Source organism: Nomascus leucogenys, chromosome 4 (genome assembly GCF_006542625.1).
Source record: "Nomascus leucogenys isolate Asia chromosome 4, Asia_NLE_v1, whole genome shotgun sequence".
NCBI classification, from domain to species: domain Eukaryota; kingdom Metazoa; phylum Chordata; class Mammalia; order Primates; family Hylobatidae; genus Nomascus; species Nomascus leucogenys.
In genome coordinates, this window is record NC_044384.1 from 21004821 (window position 1) to 21017699 (window position 12879).

The following is a 12879-nucleotide window of genomic DNA, read 5'->3' on the forward strand; positions in this document are numbered from 1 at the left end:
CTTACACCTCATCACTTCTAGTGAAGTTTTGGAAGCCTTTTCCTTTTTATGCCACGTAGGCACCTTAAAAGCTGAGATCAATTGTATAATATAAAAACAACCAACACCCCTGATGCCAAATTGAAAATACAGGTTGAGTATCCTTTATCTGAAAGACTTGGGACCAGAAGTGTTTCAGGTTTTTTTTTTCTTCAGGTTTTGGAATATATACATATACATAATGAGGTTATCTTGGGGATGCCACCCAAGTCTAAACACGAAACTCATTTATGTCTTTCTTTTCTTTTTTGAGACCAAGATTCCAAGTCTCATTCTGTCGCCTAGGCTGGAGTACAGTGGTGTGATCTTGGTTCACTGCAACCTCTGCCTCCCGGGTTCAAGCGATTCTCGTGTCTCAGCCTCTTGAGTAGCTGGGATTACAGGCATGCACCACCACGCCCAGCTAATTTTTGTGTTTTTATTTTATTCTATTTTTTTTTTTTGAGACAGAGTCTTGCTCTGTCACCTAGGCTGAAGTGCAGTGGCGTGATCTCGGCTTACTGCAACCTCCACCTCTTGGGTTTAAACCATTCTCCTGCCTCAGCCTCTCGAGTAGCTGGGATTACAGGTGACTGCCACCATACATTTTTAGTAGAGACGGGGTTTCACCATGTTGGACAGGATGGTCTTGAACTCCTGACCTCAGGTAATCTGCCCGCCTCGGCCTCCCAAAGTGCTGAGATTACAGACATAAGCCACTGCGTCTGGCCCAATTTTTGTGTTTTTAGTAGAGATGGGGTTTCGCCATGTTGCCCAGGCTGGTCTCAAACTCCTGGGCTCAAGTGATCCACCCACCTCGGCCTCCCAAAGTGCTGAGATTACAGGCATGAGCCACCATGCCCAGCCTCATTTATGTTTCATATACATCTTATACACAGAGCCTGAAGGTAATTTTATACAATATTTTAAATAATTTTGTGCATGATACAAAGTTTTAACTGCGACCCCTCATGACGTAAGGTGTAAAATTTTCCACTTGTGGCATCATGTTGGCACTCACAAAGTTTTAGACTTTGGATTTTCAGATAAGGAATGCTTAACCTGTATAAGCCAATTACCAAGGTGGCATATTTGCATTGTATATTCTTTCATATTTTCATAAGAGAAAAATGGACGGATTCACCCATTAGTTATCACTCCATAAGACTTATAAGCAAAGTTTTATTAACACATCAGCATAATAGCCGAAATCTCACATTTGAGGTGTTTACCTTGTTAACTTCATTTGTCTTTCTCTAAATCTTCACTATTTAGAGAAGGAAATTCATTTAAGTAAGATTTTAAGATTTTCCCCCATCCCTTACACAACAGTGTGGTAAATCTTGGGGAAAAAAAAAAAAAAGCTTTTGTTACATTAAAAATTCTATTTGAGAACCATTAAAAATTCTAACCAAACTTGCCTTATCATATCAATCTAATTATAAATAATAAGAGTAAATTCAGAAATTATTAAAATAAAATAACTGGAAAGATACAGGAGCCAAACCGGTACTTTTTGTTTATCATTGCATGCCTAACAACGGGCCTGGAAATGTCACTTCCCTGGCAATCTGATGTTATTGCACAATGTCATGGAAGCACAATCCTGCAAAACACGGTTCAGATGAGCTCAACAGCTGGCCTTCCCATATTGAAACAAATAAATCACCAAATAAATGATTTGCTACTGACAGCACATTCTGTCTCTTTTGAAATTCTTTAACATATATGCTTTGTTAACATATTTAGGTGAAAGAATGGGGAAAAAACAGAAAACATTTACTGTTAGACTTTTTGTAGACGTACATTTCTAAGCATATCTGTATAGAACTTTAATTTACAAATTGCTTTTATATGCCCCACCTACCAATATTTCCTTGTTAAAATCTAGTTCCCATTAAAAGACTAGAAAAGACCATGCAATAATTAGGAAAAGGAAACATACGAAATATACATTCTACTAGAACCTTTTATGCTAACCACCCCCCCCCCAAAGAAAACCCCACGTACTGTAGTATTTTACAAATATGAATGTAAACTTTGCTGTGTGGTCATCAAGTTTTACTATACCGTGGCTCTATCAATAAAAAATCACAAAAGACAAGAATTCTAGCGAGAAAAATAAGTTTTGACAAAACAGGAAACATAAAAGTAAAGACATGAAGCTAATTAGTTATTCAGATGGAATGAAGATCAAATGTATCATCTTAATAAGAAAAATAAAACGCTTCCATTCAACAACAGGTTTACCTTATTTTTATCTGATTTTCAACTCTTAACCTGACTTGTATAATGAAAAGAATAACGGATAATTGTAAAAACAAACATTATAAATATCTTACCATATACTCCCTTGTCTAAAAGGAGTAAAAACTCATCCACGGCATTACGCATCTCATATTCAGTAAGATCCAACAGTGAAACAACTTTGAAGTCCAGCTGTCTCAGTAAGTTAGTCAATTCGTACACATCCACCAAAGGAGCTTTGAGCTTGGGGTGCTCCCGATAATTCATATTTCCTATCAAAAGGGCAACCTTGTCCTTCGCTTTGAAAAAAAAGAAAGGGGGTGTTTAAAGAAGATATAAAGATTAAAACAAAACCTATGGAAATGGTATTATAATAAAAAAGTATGCTTTAAGATTGCATTATTTCATTTCAAATAAGATTTCATTATTATTTAATTTCATTTTAGAACTATTTATGTAGCAGATCAATATTCTCTGAGGAACACAGATGCTAAAAACATCAAACTGAAATAAAACATATTCACACTTTTGAGAGCCAGGCAAAGGATATTTATTAGCTGTATATGAAGCATAACAGTAATTAATATTAAAGTTTACTTTTATTAAATTATAACAAAAGGGATATAATATTCAGCTAGACTTTTGGAGCAAATTTAAACAAGGATTTGAAATTGGGTTCCCATCAAATTGGGTTACGTTTTGCTGAGAATGGAAGAGGCTAAAAACAAGATAAATGACTAAAAAAGGGACAGGAAGAATTCCCATCAGAGTGAATGAGGGGAAATACCAAAGAGACAGAGAACTGCATGAATACTGTATTCTTGGTTTCTGCAGTAGCCATGTGGATGTACTACTGTCTCCTCTTAGCATCTTTTAAAAATACTCCCCATTTGACTCAGATGAGGCTATTTCAGGGGTATGTGAAGATTTTGTGTATGAGTACCTTAAAAGTTCATTTTTTGAAATTAGTGCACTGAGACTTTGCTCAAAGATAATGCATTCTGATAGAAACAGTTTTTTTTTGTTCATAAGAGAAAAAAAGATCTATATCTATGCCTTAAAAAGTAGCAGCTAGCTTAACCAGGTGTGTAGCCCATCTAAAACAGTGTGGAAGGCCAGACATAGCTTAGTGCTTATGAGGTCTTCAACATGGTACCTTTCTTTGATAGCCTGGAATGGGGTCAATGGTTAAAAACTCAAGACCCACTGGTATCAAAGGGAGGAAAAAATTAAAATAAAAAAAAATAAAGAACACACCAAAACCTCAAGAGCATCCCGTGACAATAAGAGCCTGTGACGGCTTTCTTCTTGAGGGCTGACAGTGGGACGTCTGCAGCACCTGTCATGGTAGCAGCAGTGATAGAAATGCCAGGGAGCAGAGAGACAGGGTGACAAGAGCACCTGCAGCACCAGCCAACTGGCTGAAGAGCCGCCTGGGTAGAACCGCAGGCCACCCCCTCTGACACAGGCCAGGACTTGGTAACCAACCCCTGCCACAAAGTGCTGCTAAGTATTTATTTGTAAGTTATTATGAATACTACTCTTATGAAGTCGAAACAGGCATGAATCATCACATTGCTGACTCAACGTCTACAGTATGTAATTTCAGATGTTTCAAATCATTGAGATGATTATTTCACCAAAAATCTCTCTGGTAAAATTGCTTTTCTTTCCATAGAACACTTAAACCTAGTGTTAAAACTAGCATTAATTTAAAAGACTGTGACTCTCTCAAAGGATAAAAAAAACTCTACTTTGTGAAAAGCCTCAGTAATTTTACATCATGTCATTATTCTATATGTACATGTTCAGAGATTTCTAGACAACTGCCCAGCCTTACGAATATATATAACAGTGAAATGATACTTAAGCCACATTATTAATTCAATGAAAAAGCTGAGAATACTCAGCATGAATTTCAATAGGAGGCAGCATAAAACTTAACATCACTTGTACTTCCTTTTTTTGAGATGGAGTTTTGCTCTTGTTGCCCAGACTGGAGTGCAATGGCATGATCTCGGCTCACTGCAACCTTCTGCCTCCCGGTTTCAAGCGATTCTCCCACCTCAGCCTCTCGAGTAGCTGGGATTACAGGCATGCGCCACCACGCCCAGCTAATTTTGTATTTTTAGTAGAGATGGGGTTTCTCCACTTAGGTCAGGGTGGTCTCGAACTCCTGACCTCGGGTGATCTGCCCTCCTCGGCCTTCCGAAGTGCTGGGATTACAGGTGTGAGCCACCGCGCCTGGTCTTATATTTCCTTTTTAAAATTTCTTTTAAAATAAACTAGTATTCTTACACTAAAGTACCCGCTATAGCAAGACTGTTAGCTGGCTAATCCACAGCATATTTTTTGTGAGTTCATCAATGCTATTAGAATAAGGATCCAACCTCAACAGAGTGACAGACTCAGATCAATCTTCTTCTAAAGTGAGGGGAAATGCGAGAATGCATTGTCTCTGGTTTACATCATTATAGCCCAAATCATAGGTTTACAGCAAGAGGTTAAAAAGTTACTGGGGTAATAAAATGCTTGTAAATCATTCCATTTTTCCATGGAATACCATCATTTAATTATACACATCATAGATTTTTATTGGTAGAAAACAATTATAAGTATATAATAAGAAATCACTGGGTCTTTGGGGAAATAAAATTAACGTCAAACTAAGCATCATGGGATGTTTTTGCTGATAACAAAACCAGTGAATAAAGATTTGATATCTATTTGGGAAAGAATACTTGGTACAGTTTACAGAATGCACGGGTTCAACAGTGTGAGAACTACAGGTCTTAAAACATATGTATCGATAATTGACTGTAACACTTCTAAAATTCTTCTCCGATGATAATTTTTAATAGCTAGTTCCTAAGATGTCTTAGAGCATTTCCTTGACTTTAATGGTGAAAAAGATGGTAAGTAAATCTTACCTGTCCAATCTACTTGTAAAACAGTTCCTGGGTGACAGGTGAACTGGGGTGGATGGAAGATCGAGAAGCAGCAGAAAGGGAGAGGAAAAAAGACACGACAGAGAAACGAACAATAAAATGAATTTGAGGAGGTTAAGAGTGAGGAATAAAACTTCAAGATGGCAAATATAAAGCAATTTATAATGGTTTTCAAGTGATAACATAAATGAAAGAGTTTTTCTGTGAAAAACATTTACTGTAAGAGCTGCCCACAACTTCTTGAGCACAAACAATTTATTGGAAAAGTGAAACAAAAATGCCAGTGGATTCAGCAAAAGAATAATGAAGCCACTTCAGAAAGACATTTTAACTTGATCCTAAACATCTTCCAAAGTTTAATGTAATATATTCTTCAAAAACTGGTGTTATATCATTAATCCCATGTCTAATAATTCTGATTATTATGTTACTTATCTAAAGTGAGTTAATATTCAGAAGCACCTAGAAAAGCAGCTCGCATATAGTAAATGCTATTAAGTATTTGTTTAAAAATCTCATGTATTAAATCTTTCAATGACTCTCCATGTCCTACAAAATAAAGTCCCAGTTTGATGGTGTGGGTGAGGAACAGGCAGCTCAGTATTGCTGGAAGGTAGAAGACTAGGGAAGGAGTGGCTGGGGGTTACACTGGTGATGTAGTTTGGCATTCAAGGCCATTTGCATTCTAGTCCATGCCTGTCTTTCCAGCTGTGGTAGCAGGTAGCCCCCAGCAAACCACAGTATCCTTGCCCTTGTGTAGTACAGTCACCCCCACCCTGTGAATCTGGGCTGTATCGTGACTTCCTTTGAGCAACATAATATGTGTGACCCTCTGCCAGTTCAGGGTCTAAGCCTTAAGCTCTGACAGTTTCCACTTTGGAGATCCAGCCATGACATAAACAAAACAGCTACATGGAGAGACCACTCAGGGAGGGAGAAGGAATCGAGGGAAAGAGGGAGAGGGAAAGGAAGAGAAAGAAGTTGGGGGCGGGAAGAGGAGGGGAGGACAGAGAGAGACAGACAAGGAAAGGGAGAGACAGAGAGACAGAGTGAGAGGAAGAGAGAGAGAGAGAGGGAGGGAGATTTTTCAGTCTTCACAGTCTTTCACCAACCCCCACTAAGGTGCCAGGTATGTAAGCGAAGCCATCTTGAATGTTGCAGTCCCAGCCTCATCTGACTGCAACTGCATGAGAGACCCCAAGAAAGACCAGAAGAACCACCTGCTAAACCCAGTCCAACCCACAGGAACAATGAAAGATAATAAAACCAATGCTGTTCTTAAGCTAGTAAATTTTGCAATGTTATTCAGCAATAAATAACTACATAACCAGTATAGCCTCCAGCCACTCCTTCCCTAGTTTTCTACCTTTCAGCAATACTGAACTACTTGTTCCTCACCCACACCATCTATTTCATGCCTCCATTCTCACCATGTCTTCACCATTTTTTCCCTCTCCTTCATTTCGGAATGAACTCTCATCCCATACATTTTCATTTTATGCCCTTGAGAGCTCCTAATTCATCCTTGAAAATCCTCACCTTGGCTTTGCCTCTTAGGTAAAGCCCTAACTCTCCTAGACTAATCTGATCACCATCTTCTATGAACAATTTCTAGATTCTTTACATATTTCTACTAGACATGTATCATGTACTATATTATTCATTTAATGTCTGCCTCCTATTAGTATCCAAAGCCTTGAATTCACAAACCAAGGCTTGTTCTCTTGTTTCATTAAGCAGTGGTCCCCAACCTTTCTGGCACCAGGGACCAGTTTTGTGGAAGACAATTTTTCCATGGACGGTGTCAGGGGAGGGGTGGTTTTGAGATGAAATTGTTCCATCTCAGATCATCAGGCATTAGTTAGATTCTCCTAAGGAGTGCGCAATAGGGTTCATACTCCTATGAGAATCAAATGCCGCTGCTGATCTGACAGGAGGCAGAGCTCAGGTGGTAATGCTCGCTCACTCGCCTCCTGCTGTGTGTCTCAGTTCCTAACAGGCCACGGACTGGTTCTGGTCCACAGCCTGGGGGTGGGGGACGCCTGTCATAAAGCACAGATGAAACATTAGATAAATGTTTGGTGAACTTCAATGATAGAAGTTGACCTGATATTCCATTTATCTTGTTATTCTTTCAATTGGGACATGTTTGAGAAAGAATATCTGGCATAATGGAGCTAACAGAGGCTATGGAATGAGAGATAGCTGGGTTTCAATCCTGTCTCAACTACTACATTGTATAATCCTGAGCAAGTTTTATTAAACACTTACAGTTTTAAATTTTCATCTACTAAAAATGAGGAAAAATACCTACATCTCAGGGTTAAATTATACATTTCACTAGGTGAAAACACTTAGTTTATTAGTATTACTATTAAATGCATATTTGTGATTAAACCATCTTCAACGACTAACCCAGTTACATTTGGATCTTGTCATTTTGTGTACCTAAGACATACGTATGCTCCTCTTTACAGAATATGATGGCTATGTCTTTGTTCAGAGCACTATTTTAATAGGTATTTCTTAATCAGTGAGGTCTGTCTGGAGATCTAAAGAAAAGATCATGGAGCTGGAATACATGAAATCTTGCCACAAGGAATGAAACATAGCAGGAGCAGGTTTTTGTTTTTTTTTTTGAGACAGAGTCTCACTCTGTTGCCCAGGCTGGAGTGCAGTGGCACAATCTCCACTCACTGCAACCTCTGCCTTCTGGGTTCAAGTGATTCTTGTGCCTCAGCCTCCCGAGTAGCTGGGATTACAGGCGTGTACCACCGTGCCCAGCCTATCTTCTCTATTTTAAATCTGAGATCTGTTACAGAAAAATCACACAACTGATCTGAACCATTATAAATTCTTACTTTTTAAAAGTCTTAGTTGGACTCTCAATACACATTCACTTGTAGATCAGACTTGTCAGACCTTACTTCCATTTTCTTTAGCCTCTAAGCCTCTGCCATAGAGTAAGATCTATATTCAGCCTTACTTTACTCTTTTTCCCTCAATCTTTTTTTTTTTTTTTTTTTTGAGACAGAGTTTCAATCTCGTTGCCCAGCTGAAGTGCAATGGCACGATCTCAGCTCACCACAACCTCCGCCTCTTGGGTTCAAGAGATTCTTCTGCCTCAGCCTCCCACGTAGCTGGGATTACAGGCATGCACCACAATGCCCAGCTAATTTTTGTATTTTTAGTAGAGATAGGGTTTCTCCATGTTGGCTAGGCTGATCTCGATCTTCTGACCCCAGGTGATCCTGCCTGCCTCGGCCTCACAAAGTGCTGGGACTACAGGTGTGAGCCACCATGCCCGGCCTTTTCCTCAATCTTTTAAGCATATTACTATGCCTAATTACTTAGAAACAAAAAACATAAACTAAAAATGTCCTCAGCTTCCCAATAAATCTATCTGTTCACCAATCTCTCCTTCTTTTTAATCTCAAAAGAGGTTTCAACATTCTGATTAAAGCCAATTTCTCTTGTTTTCACCTTGGCCCAAATCCCTATCATCTCTTCTAGGAACTTGCTCTATAAATTGTCCTCTCTTTGATGGATCACTCTACTACACAGTCTCAACAGATACTTCCTTTCCAAATGTAAATATCCTCACATTTTCCCCTACCAAAACACTTTGAATATATGCCCTATCTAGTTAATTTCAAATCACTCTTTCTTTCCAACAAATCAATATGTACTGTCTTCATTTGTTCACTTCTGAATCTTTTTCCACTATTTTATACATTGTATCCATGTTTAAATTCCCAGCATAACTCAGTAACTGACACATTATTAGGCACTTTCAACATTCCACTCAAAGCCACCAATCACATCTTCAGTGGCTGAATCCAATGGACAAATTTTAGACATATTTTGTCTGGCTTCTGCCAACATCAAGATGTTAGCTATTTTTACCATCTTTAAATGTTAATCTGCTAAACTTTTATCTGCTGAAGTTTTCTCCCTTACATTTTCTTGTCCCAGGCATTCTTCAAATGCAACTGTTCATTTACATTTTATCCTAAATTCTTTTCTCTTCCCATTGGAGAAGACAGAGGAGCAAACGTTAAAGCTACTGCAGCCCCTGTGATTTCTATCCCTCACCAAGAGACAGCACTAACCACTTCCTCCTCTATGCTAACTATGCAGCATGTACATGTTTCTTTTTGTACGCATGTCTGTTTGCATATTGTGAGAAACACACAAATCACTCCACAGAAGTTGACTTGACCCTAGAAACTGAATTTGTAATCATTTTTAAGCCTCCTCTTCTAAACCTTCTTTTAAAGATACAAAAAAATAAAACATTTGGTCCCAATGTTATTCAAATATTTCTTTAAAAAATCAAATTAAAATGTCTTAAATTCCTTCTGGAGTTATACACAATAATTATACTTTGATCATGCATTTTAAAGCTCTACTCACCCAAAGGCTGGTCAGTTGTTTGCTCTTTATTATCTATACAAAGATAAAAAAAGCAAAACATGTAAGATCCATGGTATATTTCCAGAGTTAAAGATACATGAAAAGTATATAACATCAGCAGCATCACTTACAGAATATAGTTTCTACTCTTCAGATTTTTAATAAAAACACTCTTGAATGGAAAAAAACGATGGTGGTGTTCACAATAGGAAGTAGCAGTAGTTACCATTTCCTGATGCCTCAGCTGGCACCGTTCTATATGCTTTATATATAACAGATCTAATGAAACCTCACTCTACCCTATGAGGTGCCTACTATTAACAACCCCATTATATAGATAAAGAAATTAAGGCGGAGAGAGATTAAAGTCACTTGCCCAAAGTTATGAAGCTAGTAAGTAGCAAATCTGGATACTAACTTAGGGAGTCTCCTTCTAGATTCTATGCTTTCACCCTCTACATAAAATAATATCCCTCCCCGTACCTGAAGCACCATGTAGGGAAACATGTAGTTCATCAGTTGTGTGTCCACTGCTGTCGAGAGATAACTTTGTACTACTGGTAAAATAAATGCCACTGAAGCCTATTAAAAGCTTTCCCTATACAACATTCTTCTTTTAAACCTAAATTTTTGGGAATTTAGGGAAATAAGAAAATTGTAGGAAATAAGGAAAAACTCAAAGGGCCAGGAAAATTTTGAATCTTAGTGGTGGCTAGTCACAAAAGTTTTTCTGAAATAACTTTTCATAACATTCATTAAAGAAAAACAAGAATTAACAGACTAATTTAGGAAAGGGGATTCTATCCAGACCAAGAGAAACAATTACTAGGATGGTTTTTGACAGTTCAAGACCTACTTGAAGCAGGTCTCACTGAGGCTTTATGTGAATTTGAGGACACCACAGCAAGGAGAATGACGCACAGGTAATGGGGACTTTCTGCTGTGTCTAATTTGCTTATATACAGTCAGCACAGCCCAATGGCATTCACAGTAATAGATGTTTGCTAATGCAGTATGAGTATGACACTAAGCAAACTAGTAATGATGCTAAAATAATGAGAAATAAGTGGAGAAGTAATAGGGTTTTCTACAAATATTAAATGACATAACCACCTTCTTAATCTACTCCTGAAAGGTTTTATTTTCAGATCTATCCACAGGTTCCATCATCGTCTTTCAGAAAGCCTACACTAGGTTGATATCCTGTGTCTTCAGGTAGTTCTCACTGTTGATATGCCTTTTATCGCAGTTGAAGGCTTAACTTGTTAGAAATCTGTTCTAATTTAAATTAGCCTACAGAGTTCTACATACTCTTGACAACTGTCACTCATTAAGAAATGGTCACTGACCAACCCACCTGTACGGTGCCAATGATCCCCACAAACACACTTCTTACTCCAGATATAGGCACCCACCCAACTAGTTCAGATACGCTGTATGACTGAGTCACCGAGAAAAAGGTCCCAGGGGTCTGATCAGTTCAGAAATGTTACCCCTGTCACTCTGTCAAACACTGCTTCCTGCTTTCAGATTAAAGATCGTGTACTTCCCCCATTAACTTCCTTGTTATGATATAAGGAGTAATACACAATGATAATACATTGAGGTTTTATGTTACCTCAAACACTTCTTTTCTACCCTTACAGTTTTATAACCTAAAATATTTTTAATGTATCACTTGTATAAAATTGTACTTCATGTAGTTAATTTCAACCTTAAATTATATTATTTCAATAAAGAGAAAAAAGTTACTAGTATTACTATAACAAAAGAGTACCTACGGTAACTTTACTGCATTCAACAACCTAAAAATCTAAAACTAAAGTTTTATGTTTGGATTACTCACCAGGATGACCAAGATTATTTAATTCATCTAAAACAAAGTAAGAGAGAATAGATTAAGTAATCTAAATGCCAATTTAGCACAAATAGTAAGACTAATCAAAGTAGTTTTGAGCCAGTGCATCATGTTACAGTGTTTTATCAGTTTACAACTTTTCAAATTAAATGAAGCCATGCAAATACTGAATAGCAAAGAATAGTGAATATTGCTGTGCTTATCATTTAGGACGTCTAAGCTATCACTGTTTTCATTAAGTGACAAAAACTAGGCTCTTTCATAATTTATTCATAGTTTTAGATATTCTGGCCGATTAAAAACAGTAATCTCGAATGATCTTTTTTTTAAGTCAACTTTTAATTTTAGAACATTTTAATGTTTACAGAACTACTGTGAAGGTAGTGCAGAGAGAGTTCCTATATACCCCATACCCAGTTTCTCTATTATTAACATCTTATGTTAGCATAGTGTATTTGTCACATCTAATGCTAGAATAGTATATTTGTCACAACTAATGAACCATTAATGGTCTTTTTTGCTCAGGGACTCCATTCAGGATCTCACATTACAACTGCTTGTGTCTCCCTAGGCTTGTATCTTCTTGGTTCTGACACCTGCTCAGGTGTTCCTTGTCTGTGATGACACTGACAGTTTTGAGGAGTAACTGTCGGGTATTTTGTAGAATGTCACTCAACTGAGATTTGATGTTTTTCTCATGGTTAGATTCATAGTTTCTCAAGGTGTAAGGTGTTTTTGGGAGAAATAGTGGTTTCAGAATTAACCTGTACCCCCATGGGACATCTTATCATGGCCAATGGATAGGTAAAATAAGCAACAACATTATAGCTATCTATTTTTTTCAAGTTTTATGAAGATAAAAATTAACATTAACAATAAATTACAAATGTTATATACTATTCATACTTTTTTTATGTAGAAACTTTATTCTTATGTTACATAAAATCAATTGAAGAAGGTCTGAGTCAGCAAATGGGTTATGTGGAATTTTTTTTGCCTTCAGTATTAGGCTCAACTCATTCCCAGTTACTTAGTTACTTAGGTCAGCAGCACCGTACTCTTTCACCCCTCTTCAGTGAGGCTGTATCATACATTTGCAATACAGTTAGGTTCTTTTCTCATAGTCTGTATTCCATCTTGGAACCCCCCTCCTCTGACCTCCTAAATGATTAAAATTTGTATACATGTATTCAACATTAATCATATAGAATAGTTCCACTGCCCTAAAAAAAATCCACCTATTCAACCCGCACCCCTCATCCTGATCAAGTATGTTTTTTTTCATTCATACATAATAATTGTACGTATTTATGGGATACATAGGATATTTTGACACATGCATATGATGTATAATGATCAAATCAGGGTATTTAGGATATCCATCATCTCAGA

General features: G+C 37.4%; 1 protein-coding gene across 1 annotated transcript in view; it reads right to left on the reverse strand.

The window, feature by feature from the left end:
- MALT1 (MALT1 paracaspase) overlaps positions 1 to 12879 on the reverse strand; it is a 74311-nt gene that overhangs the window by 23066 nt on the left and 38366 nt on the right. The window contains exons 8-10 of the mRNA XM_003264277.2: positions 11476 to 11502; positions 9630 to 9662; positions 2361 to 2564 (exon numbers count right to left, since the gene is read on the reverse strand). Of these exons, the coding sequence (XP_003264325.2) occupies positions 2361 to 2564; positions 9630 to 9662; positions 11476 to 11502 (264 nt within the window). The remainder of the gene's footprint in view (positions 1 to 2360; positions 2565 to 9629; positions 9663 to 11475; positions 11503 to 12879) is intronic.